The sequence below is a fragment of the Pipistrellus hanaki genome (genome assembly GCF_964339955.1).
Source record: "Pipistrellus hanaki genome assembly, chromosome: 3".
NCBI classification, from domain to species: Eukaryota; Metazoa; Chordata; class Mammalia; order Chiroptera; family Vespertilionidae; genus Pipistrellus; species Pipistrellus hanaki.
The window spans coordinates 158,168,168-158,185,334 of record NC_140505.1 but is presented as its reverse complement, the minus strand read 5'-3'; the positions used below and the strand labels follow the sequence as shown (position 1 = coordinate 158,185,334).

Here is a 17,167-nt window from a genome sequence, read left to right as displayed (position 1 = left end):
ACAGCAGTGCTCGCCAGCTGTGAGCCCTGCATCTGGCATCCTCCTGAGGGGAGTGGCCTGTGGGATTGAGCTGAAACTGGCTCTCCAACATCCCCTGAGGAGTCCTGGATTGCAAGAGGGTGCAGGCCAGGCAAAGGGACTCCACCAATGCACTATTCCACCAATACACTATCGGGCCAGAGAGGAACTGTGGGAGGGCTCCAGGGCATGTCCGGCCCAGTCTTGCCCAGTCTCAATCAGCCAGACCCCAGCAGCAAGCTAACCTATCAGTTGGAACATCTGTCCCTTGGTGGTCAGTGCACATCATAGTGACTGGTCAACCAGTCGATTGTCTGCCCCCTGGTGGTCAGTGCATGTCATAGCAAGTGCTTGAGCAGCCTTAGCAAATCATTAGCATATTACACTTTGGTTGAACAATCGACTGGTCACCAGATGACCAGACACTCAGGATATTAGGCTTCTATAATTTAGGATGAGTAGATAAACAAAATGTGATATATAAATACAATAAAATATTACTCAGTCATAAAAATGAAAATTCTAATATATGGTACAACATGGATGAACCCTGAAAACAGTAGGCTAAGTGAAATAAGCTAGACAAAAAAAAACAAAACTATTATTTCACTTACATGAGATACCTAAAATAAATCACAAAGACAAAAAGGAGAATAGAAGTCACCTGAGGCTGGGGCAGGAGGGGTTAGAAAGTTATTGTCCAGTGGATGCAGAGTTTTAGTTTGAGATAATGAAAACAGAGCTAATGGCTGCCCAACACTGTGAATTTACTTAATGTCACTGGATTGTACACTTAAAAATGGCTGCAGCCGGGACCGGTTTGGCTCAGTGGATAGAGCGTCGGCCTGCGGACTGAAAGGTCCCGGGTTCGATTCCGGGCAAGGGCATGTACCTTGGTTGCAGGCACATCCCCAGTAGGGGGTGTGCAGGAGGCAGCTGATCGATGATTCTCTCTCATCGATGTTTCTAACTCTCTATCTCTCTCCCTTCCTCTCTGTACAAAATCAATAAAATATATTTAAAAAATAAATAAATAAAAAATAAAAAAGGCTGCAATAGTAAATTTTACGTTATATATATTACCACAATTTTTAAGAAGCTGTTATATAGAGATTCAACAATGGAAGTGTACATATTATAAAAAGACCCAAACTCTTATAAAAAATAGTTATTACAAAAATGTGATAGCTCTACCAACTGTTATTCAGAAAAAAAATTCAATCAGCTAACAAATAAATGTCATGAATCTATTTTACTAATAGTCAAAGGAATATAAAGAGAATGGTCAATACTGAGGATTTAATGCCCTTATCCATTTCTGAAATCCTGGGAACAGAATCTCACAGCCAGGTGGATATTAGGATAACTCTAAAGAATACAACTTCTATCTGCAAATTCTGTGGGGGAGAATAGATGGTTATCTTAAAAAACCTATGCAACACCAAACTGAGTAAGGAAAGGGGGTGGGTAACATCAATGGAATCTTAAAATAAAAATCTGATTTTCTTTGACTTTTGATTTATACTCATGCCTAAAGGATTTCACACACTCTCTGCCAAAACAAGCCTCAAAAAAAAAAAAAAGAGGAAAACAGAATGGTGCAATGTGAAGTCATGGAATAAGAGGCAGGCTGATGATGGGTATAAAGCATACACCAAAGGCACTGTTTTGTATTGTTCTACATGAGGGCTTAGCACTAAAGTGTCTTTATTTGATGAATTACTTTATAGACCATTCCATCATTAAAAAAGAGAATGGGTGCTTGCTTCGGCAGCACATATACTAAAAAAGAGAATGGTCATTAAAGGTCATGTTTTTGATAAAATACTTTCTAAATGTTCACAGTAGAATACAAATATATATCTTGTGGAATGGCAAAAATAGGTTTACAGTTGTCAGTATGCAAGGTTATTCCTGCATTATTTTATTTTTGTATCATTTTCCATAGGAACTGTAAACCTACTTTTGCCCATCCTCTATATGTAGCATGGTCCCAATAAAATATATGTACATAGCTGTACCTATACATATATTTAAAAACCTATGGTATTGCATGAAAATGTTAATAAAGGCTTTTTTTTTTTTTTTTTGTACTATATGCTATTAAATGTATTCCTTTTTTGGAATACTTTTTAAAAGTGTGAAAGACGACCATGTTAGACTGTGATCTAATGGTTATCTTTTAAAGTAAACTGCATCTTCCATACTATCTGTAATAAAATTAGTCCACCATCAGAAAAGAAGGACGAATATTTATCTTGAGAGCAAAGTACAGTGTCTTAGAATCAATCCAATCATTACCCAGGTATGGCTAGAGATCAAAAAGACTTTTCCTTACCTGTTGCTGTTACCTCATGTCCTTCACTTACCAATACTAACCTAAGTTAACCTTTAGCTGATAGTTTCCTTATCTTTAAATATAAAATGTTTTACCAACAAAATTAAAAGACTATAGTTTCTGGAGCCACACAAGTCTAGACCAAAGGTGTGGGTGGGAGGTTATTCACCATCTCCCCACATATATAATGACTCCAAACTGTAGCTCAATAAAGTCCCATTTACAAAATTTTCAAATACTCTGTTTTAAAAGTATTTAGTGTGGAATATTTGTAGTTTCTTTATGTATTTCATGACACATTTCCATGATGAATATTCCATTGAAAAGACTAAGAAACTGGGAAAGTAGTCCCACCCTATTCACCTATCTATCTCATTCCTATTACATTTTCCCTTCTAAAACCTAAAAATATTAACAGCTAAGATCTGTGTTATATTAGGTTATTGAAAAAAGTAATCTACAACCTACATAAAAACAATGAGTAGAATCTGATTAAAAAGAATAGATGTAGGTTAAAACTTCATTATTTCCAAAGTTAATTTTAAGTAATCACTGAACTATAAAAAGACACAGTGTCACTTGGTCAAAACTTAAGAAGATGTTAAAAGGCAAAGCATGATCTGAAAAAAAAAAAAAAAAAAAAAAAAAAAAAAAAAAAAGGAACTGATAGGTTTGATTACAAAGCAGAAAATAAGCACAACAAAAACAATATATAAATACTAAATATTTTGTTCCAACTTCAGGCTAGACATTGGGAAGAAGTATATGGAATCAGAAAAAAATTTAGTCATCAGTGTAAGGTCTTTCCCAAGACTAGAGTCTAAATAAGAGTTTAGCAAACTATTGCTCACAGGCTAAATCCTGCCCACCTGTTTTTGTCTGGCCCATGAACTAAGAATAGTTTTTACGTTTTTAAATGGTTATTTAAAAATAAAACAAAGATTATGTGACAGAGCCATATGGCCCTTTACAGAAAAGTTTGCCAATCCTGCTCCATGCTAATAAAATAACTTTTCACAAGTCTGAAATATTCTCAACACATATTATTTGTTCCTTTTATACTTAAAATATAAACCACCTCCTGAGAAAGTACAGGTTATTCAAGTTCAACCAATTTTAAAAACCACAGATTCTAAAAAGAAATTGTTAGGAATAGAGCAAGAAAAGAATCAAAACCTAACATTCTTAATTAGTATTATCCTTTCAAATAGAAATAATTTTTAGATCAGGTACACAGATTACTAATATCCTTTGGAAACTAAGATAAAATAAAGTCACTTTACATAATAAAATATTAAATGCAAGAAAGTTATTCCATATATTTTCTCTCACTCTCAGTTACAGTACTATGGTTATGCTTACATAAGTACCAAAAGCAAAACCTTTTCTAAATGAAATATACTATGTTGCAAAAGCTAATCATAGAACTTAAACATTTATAGTGATACAATAAACAGGCACAATCCTTTTGGAAAGCAGTTCCAGTAGTTATCAAGAACCACACAAATCTTCATAGCCTTTGACACTGCCACTTTTGGTAAATGATGCTAAGGAAATATGATTTATTTCCTTTGAAATGATAGTTACAATAGAGATATACTTAACATGGCAGGCATCCTAAAGTATCTTACAAAAAAAATTACATAGGTATTTAATACCAACCTACAATCTTACCCCATTGATCTATGTTCAAAATACACTCCAAATCCAAGCACCCACCAGCACCAGCACCCTGATCCACAATTCCATTTTGTCTTATGTAATCTCCTGCAACTGCTTCCTAGCAAGGATCCCTGTGGTTACTCTTAAATGATACATGCTCCACATAGCAGCTAGTAATTATTTTTTTAAATGTCACTTGCTTTAAATGTCACTAGCTTGCTTAAAGTCCTCGAATAGTATCCCTTCATTCTACAAAATAAAATCCAAAGGACTGAGCCCTCTCTTTACTTAGCACCTCTATATTTCCTTCATATCATGTATTATGATCTATTACTAATATACTTATTTGTGTAATTCTTTAAATCTGTACCCCCTACTAGGTTTTAAACTCCATGACGGTTGAACTCAAATATGTCTTGCTTAACATTATATACTGTGTGTGTAAGTTTTAAACATAGCAGATAATCAGAACTGGCTGTTAATAAATTAATCCATTCAATGTAAATAAGTGCAGACACTATAAAACTGTCTTGTCAAAATACAAGTTTAATAGTTTAAATTATATTTAAAAATTAAGTTATCAATTTTTATTATTTTATTTTTATATTTTATTGATTTTGTACAGAGAGGAAGGGAGAGAGACAGAGAGTTAGAAACATCGATGAGAGAGAGTCATCGATCAGCTGCCTCTTACACACCCCTTTCTGGGGTTATGCCCACAACCAAGGTACATGCCCTTGACCGGAATCGAACCCGGGACCCTTCAGTCCCCAAGCCGACGCTCTATCCATTGAGCCAAACCGGTCTCGGCAAGTTATAAATTTTTAAATTGTAATATATTGAGTATTTTAGTGAATACAGTCAATCAAGTTTTAGATAATATAAAGCCTTTAATATAAAAATATAAACCAAACAATACACAGAGATATTTAAAAACACTGGGAGGGAAGATTGCAGAGAACACAGGGTCCTTCAATTGTATTAAGTTTTATAATCTTGAAAAGGAATCTAAACCAAAAGTGGCAGAATGCTACATTATGAAAAATCTGGTTGGTGCATACACATTCATTATATTACTTTTTCATACAGCATTAAGAATGTACCCATTTAATCACCACTCCTGGATTTTATATTTTTATTTTTCTTTAAACTCCTGTCAGGCTAAAAATTCTTATTGTTTTAATATTCGTTTCTTTGAGGACTGATAATATTATATAGTTTTAATATTTATTCCCATCTTCTATGTCCTTTGCCCACTTAAAATTTTCATTGTTTTTGTTCTGACTTGTACCAGTTTATTAACATGCCTTCAAGTGTTGTTTTAAGTATAAAAACTTATCTGTAGCTCCATTAAAGCATTTCTTTCAAAAAGAAGCCCTATAACCCCAATCTGTTCTACCAGCCCCGGCAACCACTAATCTGTTTTCTGTCTCTGGATTTACCCATTCTGAACATTTCATGTAACTGGAATCATATAATATGTTGTCTTTTTGTCTGGCTTTTTTTAATGTAGGATAATGTTTTCAAGGCTCATCTATGCTGTCATCACATACTTCATTCCTTTTATGGCTGAATAATATTTGGTTGTGTGGATATAGCATTTTATTTATCCATCAGCTAATGGGCATTTGGAATGTTTCCTCTTTGGGTCTATTTTGAATAGTACTGCTGTAAACATTCATGTACAAGGTTTTGTGTGAATGTATTTTCAGTTTTCTTGGGTATACCTAGAAGGGGAATTGCTGGGTCATATGGTAGCTTTATTTTTAACTTTTTGAGATGTCAAACTTCTAGTATTTTCCAGATTGGGGTTATGGGGCTTCTTTTTGAAAGAAGAAATGTTATGGATGATGAAAATGTTATGGAATTAGATAGTAGTGATGGTTGCATTACTTTGTGAATATACTAAAAACCATTCAACTGTATACTTTAAAAGGATGGATTTTTTTGCTATGTGAATTATATCTCAAGTTTTTCAAATGGCAGTGCTAACTGATTAGGGACGGAAACGAAAGAAAGAATAGAGGAAAAGAGTAGTTCAATTTGGAACATGTTGAATTCCCTTATGTTTGTGGATTGTTCTGGTGGCTATGAGCTGTAGGCAGCTTGATATATAGGTCTGATGCCCAGGACAGAAATCTAGGCTAGATATATACTCCTGAATCTTCAATCTATGGGCAGCCACTGAACTCCACACTGGTGGTATGAGCATGGGCAAACTATTTATCTCTCATCTACTCTTAACCTTTGTCCCTTCAGCCTGGGCTCAGGTTCCTCCCTGGCCTCCTGCCACTTCATGCACTACTTCGTGCTGTGGGGGATCAATGCGGATAGCAGGCTGGAGCTCAACACGAGGTGGCGGGTGAGGCCAGGCTGCAGCAGCATGGAGATCCACTGATCCCCACAGGCCAGGCCAGGCCAGGCCAAGGGAACCTACCGGTGCACGAATCTGTGCACCAGGCCTCTAGTTATACAAATAAAGAAGCTAACCTAATGTTAATTCATCCAACTTGAGTTATTTACATAATACTACAATAGAATTTAGGACTTACATTATCATTTTTATTTCAACATATCTAATGTTTAACATTAAACCTTATACAAGGTAGAATGAAAATATGGAATGAGTAAGAATGAACTCATGATTTTTAAATACAAGATATTTCTAAGCTCTGTCCATTGGAAAAGGTCTAGAAGCAGTGACTCCTCAATCGCAATAAATGTACCTAACATCCAGATTTTTTTTAAATATAATTCCCCACTAAAAGGGATTTGGGTTCTTTGGACAAGTGGCTGAATCCAGGGTGCGGCCATGGAAAGAACAAGATGAACCTGGAACACACTGTGACAGAAGGAAGAGCTCAAAAACTGATGGAGACATGCCAAAAGGATACAGAGGCCAGTTTGAAAGGGATTCCACTGGCTATATAAAAAACAAACTTGAGAATCAATTTAACGCATTGAATAAAAAAGTAATACATGAGTTCATACTAGTACAAATATGGCAAACCAAACAAATGAAAAAAAGAGAGTGACAAGAAAACAGAGAGCTGTTATTTATGGTAGATGTCAACCAATAAATGTAGAAGTAATGACAGAGTCAGAAGATTAACTACCGTTTTACATTCACGATGGTAGTAATTTATTCTGGTGAGAATTATCAGTGTATGCTACATCTCACTGGGTGCAAATGGGTTGGAGAACAGGATATTTATATTCTCCAAGTGTCCCCCCACAGAGTACACACCAATTATAAAGGAAGCCAAGATAGCTTCACAGAGAGAAAACAGACATGACCTTAGCCTAATAATCATGTTAACATCACCAATAATGGGCAAACCTGTGCCTACTGATTTGATGTGCAGAGGAGGCATAACATCATGTGGTATTCTCTGGTCAAAACTGTTTAAACTAAATCTGATTATGAGGAAACAATCAGACAAAACAACTGGTCTGAATTCTTTAAAAAGTGCCATTGTCAAGAAAAGCTGAGAAACTGATTTTGAGACATGACAACTAATTTTTTTTATCCTGGATCAGGAAAAAAGAAAAGGAATTGCTAAAAAAAAAAAAAAAAAAAAAAAAAAAGAAACATTCAGGGAACTGACAAAATTAGATTATGGGCTATATATAATTTTTTTTTTTGTACAAATGTTGAATCTCCTAAATTTTGCCACTGCATTGTGATTATACAAGGGAATGCTCATCTTGTTAGGAAAGGGTTGACAAACTTTTTCTATAAAAGGTCATATAGTAATTGGTCTCTGGTTAAACTACTCAACTCACGTTATAGTGTAAAAGTAGCCACACACACACATATAGAGAGAAAGCAAGTATGTCTAGTTTAAGAGCAACTGGTATTCATTATACTATTTTTTACTACTTTTCCATAAATTAAAGTTTTCAAAATAAAAAGTTAAAAAATTAAGTAAGATAAGCACTATATCGCTATTTAATCTTCTCAATTATTTTATTTTTATTACCCATATCTACAATTTTGTTTTGTTTTTTGTCAATCCTCACCAGATATTTTTCCCATTGATTTTTAGAGAGTGGAAGGGAGGAGGAGAGAGAAGCATCAATGTGAGAGATTTATCAATGGTTGCTCCTTGGATGCACCCCAACCTGGGCCAGGGATGGAACCTACAACCAAGGTACAAGCATGCCTTTGACCAAAATCGAACCCACGACCCTTCAGTCAGTAGGCTGACACTCTAACTACTGAATCAAATAGGTTAGAGCTCTCTCTAATTAAGATCACAATACTATAACTGTTCCATAAACCTAGAAACTATGATAAATAATATCATTGAGATGAGAGAAATCTACTGCCCCCCTAAAGCATAAAGCCTTCTAAATTAAGTTGTATATAATTAGAATCATTATCTAGAAGCATTGCTCTTCAAAATATTTCTAAGACTAATAAGTCCCACGAAGGTAGTGATTTGGTCCCTTTGCTCCTTAATGTGTCTCCAGCTCCTGGGAAGACTGTATGGTACAAAGTGGGCACTTATATTTACAGAATTTAAGAATTGACTTCATTGTTTAAACCAGAATCCTCTTAAGAGATGCCAACACATTAACATTTTTTTTTCGTTCACTTATTTCCATTATCAACTTTCAATTGTATGTTTTTAGAGCTTTGTATTTATAAAAACTCAAATAAGAATTAACATTCAGGTCAAACAAATAGTTATTATTAAGTAAATACTTACTCTTAAATTGACCAAAATATAGAACCTGAATTTTGTGTATGTTCTAAAATTCATGTAATCACAACTATTCTACAATCCTATAAAAATCTACAAAATGTGAACTTCCACAATTTGCCACTTTTGAATAGACCTTTCCTAACACCCAATTAACACATCACTTCTGCATGTAAGTAAAGAAATTCAGAGCCTCTTTTTATTCCCTCAAACAAAATAATCTCCCCTCTTTTTTCTTATTAGGCTACATTTCCTTTCTTAGTTAAAAACACTCACCCACATACTTAGGCTAAACTTGTCCATAGAGTAATCTTAATATTAGCAGAGTAAATTATGATACTTTAGATTTTTAGACAAATAAATAAAACTTTTAAATAAAATTAATATACTTATAAAATGATTATACCCCCACACACAAATAGGAAAAAAATCTCCAAATTTAGGAGGTATTTTACTGTTATTCATTATAAAAGCAAATAAATTGACCAGTAGAGGGCACTCATTTACAAGGGGGAGAAGAGCAGGTCACAGCCTTGAAGAGAACTTCATTTACAAAACTGCTATTACCTTATTTTAAACACAGAATGTTTTAATAGGAAGTTATACACACACACACACACACACACACACACACACACACACACCTATAGATGTATGTGTGTGTGTGTGTGTGTGTGTGTAAATAAATAACGTATTACTGGTTTAGAAAAGGTAAAACTTAAATCTGTTAGAAAACCTAACATAAACCTTATTCAGGGACTTGAGTCTAACAATTTAAGAATGTTTAAGGCTGCCCTAACCTGTTTGGCTTAGTGGACAGAGTGTTGGCGGGCAGAATCAAGGGTCCCAGGTTCGATTTGGGTCAAGGGCATGTACCTTGGTTGCGGGCACATCCCCAGTAGGGGGTGTGCAGGAGGCAGTTGATCAATGTTTCTTTCTCATCAGTGTTTCTAACTTTCTCTCCCTCTCCCTTCCTCTCTGTAAAAAAAAAATCAATAAGATATATTAAAAAAAAAAAAATGTTTAAGGCTATGCGTAACAAATTAGTGTCTCAACCTCAGCACTATTGACATTTTGGGCCAGGTTGCTGTGGGGCTGTCCTGTGAATTACCCCCCATAGGTGCTAGCAGTTCCCCCCTCAAGTTGTGACAACAAAACATCTCCAGATATTGACAAATGTTCCCTAAAGGCAAAGTCACTCCTCATTGATGATTACTGAAACACAGAAAAGCCAGAAAAATAACAGCTAGCAAGTTTACATAAAGCTTTTTTAACACCATTTTTCAATACAATATTACACATTTTCTCGCTATAATTTAAATACCCTATTCAGCAAGTAAAATAAATTCCATAAAGTTTATGTATAAAAAAAACAGAGAAACTGATAAATCTTGGTGATTATAGCTCAAAGCACTTAAGATAGCACAAATCAATCCAATTATGAATCCATTCTTTCTTACTAAGAAAACTATTTCATCAAAGAAGTACATAAAAGTTGGACTGAATTATAAGTGTGTAACACTAACAGAAACATGCAAATGTCAATGAAATTAAGAGCTTGGAAAAAACATTTCTTTCTATGTCGATTTTTACTAGTATACTATATCCATTAGATACATATCTACACTAATAAAAGAGAAAGATGCAAACTGACCGTACCTCTGCGACACCCATCACCCAATCAGGAGTGTGCAGATTAACCCAACAAAGATGGCGGGTTAATTTGCATATGCAGGCATGAAGTGGCCTGGGCATGGAGGGATGCCTTCTATGAGGGGGAGGGCAGGGGCAGAGGGAGCTACAGGAGTGGCTGAGAGCGAAGACTTGCAGGTTCCTGGGCGGCTGGGAGCCAAGGCAGGGGAAGGAAGGCCTATTCTTGCACGAATCTTCGTGCAATGGGCCTCTGGTAATATACTTGCTAATTGATCAACTGATCATTCTGATTTCAATGTCTGTAACTACTTGTTTATTTTTAAGATTTTTCTTTTTCTATCAAATTTTCCCTTTCTAAATATAACTTAGAAAACATGTTTTCATAATAACAAGGGATCTCTAACTATAAAAACATACATTATTTCTAGCCTGGTATTATGCTTAGGGGATGGCTCTGAGTTTTTAGTAATCTTGCACCACTAATGAAGTATTTCATTATCTCTAGAACTCTTTGATTGACTTCATAAAAGATAAAGGTAAAATCTTTCAGGATAGGTGATTATCATGTGCATAGCCTCAAATATAAACATGCTCCACAAATGTGTCATTCCTATCTAATTCTATATCATATCTCTGCCAGTAAGATGCCATTAGATAGTATTTAAGATCAAATTTTGGTATACTGATATGAATTAGCTTCCAATATTAACTATTTCTTTGCTTAAAGATTTATACAAGGATAGAGTGGAAATTCCATTTAACTTAGTCTCAGAAAACTTAAAATGCTACCACTTACTAGGCAAGAAATTTAGGCAAGTTACCAAAAAGAGAGACCACTTTTATCTATAAAGTGAAAGAAACAATGACCACCTTCCTTATCTATCTCATAATATGAAAACATTTGCAAATTTTAAGCCACTAGAAAATAACTTGATTAAAATTTTTTTTTGCAATTTCTTTCCATTTGTTTTAATGCAGGAAAACTGATGAGAATTACAAATGTGCGAAGTCTATGTCCTCTCTCATTTTCTCTCTGACCTACATTGCTCACCAATCAAAACCTAACAGCAGTAGTGATATCCCCATCCTCCTTTTAAATTTTTTACAAAAACATCAAGTTAGCATTTTGCTTAGCTGCTTATTAGAATAAACTAATTCTCTTGCCTTTCTTGTGGTTTAACTATACCCCAAGAACCTAGTGTGTTAGTTGCCTCAGAGACAATCTCTGCATGATACCTTCTCCTAGGTGGCTAAACTAACTAGTGAGGAACCTCGATTTCAAAGTTCACAGGCAATCAATGTTCCCAAAGTCAAGTCTTCTGGTTTGACAGAAATCATAATCAGAGTTATGGGTTTGAGTTTATAAACATTTTCTACCTTCCCCCAAAATAGAGGATTAATTTCTAGATTTAGTTCTATTCTATTTATATTGCACTTTCCTAACCTATTTTATCACATTATCATGCATATAGCATTCATGACGTCTGGTAGGAAACAGTATAATGAAATTCCTCAGATTTTCAGAGAAGATGAGGGTACTTCTGCTAAAACCATCTCCCAAAATCCTAGGAACAGTTCCATGCTTAACCTGAATTCTATTTAAAACTTCCTTTCACTTCTGATTTAAATGGTGAAGTATGCCAAGTAGCCTTGGCTTTAGAAATTAGTTAACTATTTAATACTCCTTGAAGACAAAAAAACAAACAAACAAAAAAAAAAAACAAAAACATAACCATCATACAGCACTGAACGGACTTATCAAGAGCAAATATAGAAACTATTATATAGGTGGTTCACTTGATTAGGAAAGACTCTTCCCTTTTACTGCAAATTCTTAAACATGGAAGCCAAATGAAAGTTGTTTCTCTGTCTAAACCAAATCTTTGCAAATACATGTTCTTCATTTTTTCCCCTGTAGTACCAAAAATATTTAACATAGAGGCCCAGTGTACGAAATTTGTGCACAGGTTGGGTCCCTAGCAGCTGCTGGCTGGGGCCTCCCTTCGTTCTGTGCCGTCCCTGCTGGTCAGCGCACATCATAGCAAGCGATCGAACATCCGGTAGGTCAAACTCCCGAGGGGACACTTTGCATATTAGGCTTTTTATATGTATATATAGGTTTCCTTATAAAACTTATCTAATCAATCCTCAGTTCTAAATTGCATAAACATCTTCCCAAGGCACCAAAGCCCTCAGAACCTACCTCAGTGCAGTCAAAGACATTACACAGCTTGGCACGCAAAGTTCTGGGAAAATTTTCAAAGTTGACTTGAACAACTGGTGTATCACACCTAGAATAAAATCTAGGGACTTGGATTTACCCAAGGTAAAGAAGTCTAAAAAATAATCCAGCTGTGTAAGTCTATTTCAAAGATGAAATGGTATACTTATTTCCATCTTCTCGGATGTAAAACTTAACATGAAGTTTCAATTATGCATAAAATATAGTAATTCTGGAAATGAGTTAACAAGGACAGTTGTGCCATCCCCTCCCACAGGTCTCTGGGATTAAATTAATCCTTATCTGCTTGATACTACCTGACCTCTCAAGGTCTCCTTCAGGCAGCTACTCTATCATTTTGTTGTTGGCCTTTAGTTTGGTGATTTTTCACTAAAATAAAAGTCTGAAAATCATTAATCAATTTGTAATAAAAAAAATAAAAAAAAACTCTTAACATTTCCTTGAGTAAATTAAAAAAGTGCTGCAAAGTAAAGCAAAGGATTGGTAGTGGTATACTTATATATATCTGAGATATACAGTTATCTATATATGTAAAGAAAGAGCTTTTTAAAATGCATCCGGTAGCTGTAGATGCTCCACTACTTCAATATGAAGAGGAAACAGGGAAATACTAATTACATTTCTTAATTAGCCTTCAAATGATTATACTTCACAATTCAAATCTAATACATGACATCAAAATAACAAAAAACAAACAAACAAAACCTATGAAAATAATAGCCGCATTTTTAAAAAATGACTGTTAGGTATAGGTAAAATGTATATTCACATTCCACGTTCTCACAAAACTCTGAAATGCACACATACAAACACAGAAGGAATGTCATGAAAGAGAAGAATGTCCCAAGAGAAGAAGGGCTCTCCATATCTGTGGTTATGTATAACTTCAGAACAAAGCTTTAAAGCATAAATACATTTCTGATAACTTAATAAAATTATTTTCAGTATAATTGTCTTGTATTGCAACTTTTTTTGTACCCAAAGGATGGGCCTGCACAAATCAATATGCATAACATTAAAACAAGATTTACCTCTATTGTAGGATCATATTCATCCACAAAGTGATTCTGAATTAGCTGTATCGTCAAGGCACTCTTGCCTACGCCACCAGCTCCAACTACCACAAGTTTATATTCAGTCATTTTCAGCAGGCCTTATAATAAAAATAATGAAAATGTAACTAAATTAGAACAAGTATCACACATGAGATTAATAGAAGTCAAACACTCTATCAATGCCTTTTAACACAAATTCACCTTTATATGGAAAATTATTTCAAATTATCTCACAAAATTCAATGATAAACCTTCAGTACAGATGTGTATTGTAATGAATCATACTGTATTTACAAATTTCCCATTCATCCTTTCAGGAAAAAAATGCATTCAGAGTACAAAGTTCTTTTATCATATATTCAGGTTGTTCTACCTAAACAGCCAGTCTGCTGTTCTATAGCAGTTAATGGCTCTCAAAGAACATGCCATGATTTTACTCAGTACCGTGTCTAGCACATGCTCTATACCCTGTGGACACACCCACATAAAACTATGGACGGCTCTCTCTCCTAGTTTGGCTATGGCCCCTAAGAGTTACAAATGGATATGCTGAGTGTCTTTGCTGGAGCCGAGAGCTAAAGAAAATTTTTTAAAAGAATCATCAGCCAAAACCAGTTTGGCTCAGTGATTAGAGCGTCGGCCTGCAGACTGAAAGGTCCCAGGTTCGATTCCGGTCAAGGGCATGTACCTTGGTTGCGGGCACATCCCCAGTAGGGGGTGTGCAAGGGGCAGCTGATCGATGTTTCTAACTCTCTATTCCTCTCTTTTCTTCTCTGTGAAAAATCAATAAAATATATTTTAAAAAAATCATCATAGTTAATTCTCCAGAGTAGTTAGAAAGAACCAGACAGTGGGGTGGGAGTGGAAGGGGGTGGGGGGTGTGTGGAAGAATTGTCAAATAAAGTTCACTGTGTAGTGAGAAAATAAAAATTGAGACACCAAAGTAGGTAAGGACAATACTTTAAGTATATACATATTATTGATTTCAGAGAGGAAGGGAGAGGGAGAGGAAGTGAGAAACATCAATGATGAGAGAGAATCATTGATCGGCTGCCTCCTGAACACCCCCTACAGGGGATTGATCCCGCAACCTAGTCATGTGCCCTTTACCAGAATCAAACCCAGGAGCTTTTAGTCTGCAGGCCAACGCTCTATTCACTGAGTCAAACCAGCTAGGGAAGGACAATAATTGATGAACAATTTAATTTGTAAAATATCTGCTGGGGGAAATAATGGTATAAAAACAGAGAACTCTGAGAATTGTGAAATATTAAGAACAGTTGATTTATTCATCAATCACAACATATAAGTCTATATTAGTGCTGAAAATCAGTACTCTGCACAAGAAAAATATAATTATATAAAATTTGAAAATAAGCGCTGCTTTTAACAAGAAATTTTTAAAAAGATGTGACTGAATAGTTCTCACATGACTTTTACTCTTTGCATCTCATCATCTCCCAACAGTTGCAATAAATATTGACAATTTGTAAGGTTATCAGTACAAGACAGAACACAATTTTTAGTAAGTTGTTTCAAACTTTTTGAAATAAAATGAATTCATTTAATTTTATCTTCTCTCCCTCAATAATTACATGATATTATTGCAAATAAGGAACCATGGAAAGAATGGCAGTAAATGCACAATTTATTATAAGCAGTCCCAAATTAATGAATGTGCAGATATAAACACGATATACATACAGCATCCTATTTACTGAAGGCCAAAAAGTACCCAAATAGTCCCGGAAAATAAAAGATAATATGGTTTTCCAAATGATAATATACTAACCACCCTCCTTACCCTATTCCTGAGCCCCCTCACAGAGAGCACACAGGCCAGACAACTGTTGTTATCAGACTGTTATACTCCAGATCCCTGGCCTACTCGGTGCCACATGCCTAACTTACTTGCTCTTGTCTAAGGCCACCTTGGCAGTCACTACAAACATGTATCTCATTCTGTTTGCTCCCACTTTTTATTCCAAATGCAGGCTATATAAAATGGAATGGATGAGGAGAGTCACACCAAAATGCATCCCTGCCCACCAAACCCTGCAAAATAATTTGGAGAGCCTCGCTCTCCAAAAGCGGCCCAGGAACCCATTAGGCTTCCGAAGGCTTTTGGGGGGAAGAGGGTCCAAGAGGTTAAAAAACGACTTACATAAAAATTCTACATGGTCAATTACCCCTTTTACTCTCGTTCTTTCACAAGTGTACGGTGGAGTTTTCCAGATGTGTGATCACCACAGACTGAATGCAGAAGCAGATATGAGGATCTAGGTGTCTCCTATTGTCATATAATTAAGACTTGCAAAAGTGTTAAACAATGCCACCCTCCTCACTAACTTTTGTTTTGAAAAGTTGTTTTTCATTAAAAAAAAAATGCTATTTATATTACCAAGTAATGGGCTCCTTGTTCCTATTTTTAAATGAATGAAGAAATGTTTAAAATTCTCAGTTTCTGTTTCTGTGATGGTAAATATTGACATGCCACACGCTGGGATCTTCAATAGCTTTTAATATAAAGGGATCCTTACACCAAAAAAGTTTGCTAGCCTAGGCGATCCTGTGGACAGAGAGTGGATAAGAACTTAATTTTATAGACGTGTGTAAACCCTGAGAGAAACACATCTTTCTGGTCTACCTGTTTATAGAGTGGTTGTTTCTGGGGAGAAGGGATTCCTTAAACTGGATTATAAAAATCAAGTAATATTTAAGTCCAGGAGGGAAAACTGGGTTCCCAAGGAAGCTTACAAAAGATCACATGCCAGAAGGGGCCCCCTCACCCAAATCTACAAAAGCTAGAGCAAGGAGGGGTGGAAATGTGTTCAGAGGACAAGATCTAGTGAATGGAAGAAAAAAAAAAATCACTTTTATTTATCATCTCATCTACTACCTCTTAAAACCAAGTATGCCCGAGGATGGCTAGTCTCAAAGCAAGTAGCATTACCATCAACCTTATTGGATGTCTAGGTTGGAGTCAGCATTTTGGGCCTAAGAGTGACATCTCTCCTATGGTTGATTCTGAGATGACTATTATGAGCAGCTTTTGTCCCTTTACAATTTCTTTTGAAATGAATGTCTCTATTACATATGTAACATGTATGTTGGGTAAAAATCAGACAATGTTAACCCCTTGTTTTGATGGATATTAGGATTTAAGGTTAGTTTAGGACTTCAGCTATAGCATGCACCTGCCTAAGAGTATTTCAGGCAATTGGCTGGAAGATTGCTACAATGAATTAACTCCTCCTGTAGCTCAGTTTTAAAGAAGAAGAAGAAAAAAAAAAGAATTTGGGTGCTGTTTAAGAGTAACACCTCTGGGGATGAGGGTCAAATCTGGGAGGAGGAGGAGGAGGAGGAGGAGGAGGAGGAGGAGGAGGAGGAGGAGGAGGAGGGTCACATCAAAGAGATAAGGGGAAAGGACAAGAGCAGGTAAATTAAACTTCAAGGATGGTTCTGGCTATGACTGTCTCCACATAAGGGG

The 17,167-nt window shown here is 35.5% G+C and overlaps 1 protein-coding gene across 2 annotated transcripts in view; it reads right to left on the bottom strand.

Moving 5' to 3' along the window:
• The window catches only part of KRAS (KRAS proto-oncogene, GTPase), a 37,620-nt gene that overhangs the window by 19,191 nt on the left and 1,262 nt on the right, over positions 1 to 17,167 (bottom strand). For both annotated transcript variants that reach the window (XM_084877270.1, XM_084877269.1), the window contains exon 2: positions 13,654 to 13,775. In XM_084877270.1, the coding sequence (XP_084733396.1) occupies positions 13,654 to 13,764 (111 nt within the window). In that variant the 5' untranslated portion in view covers positions 13,765 to 13,775. The remainder of the gene's footprint in view (positions 1 to 13,653; positions 13,776 to 17,167) is intronic.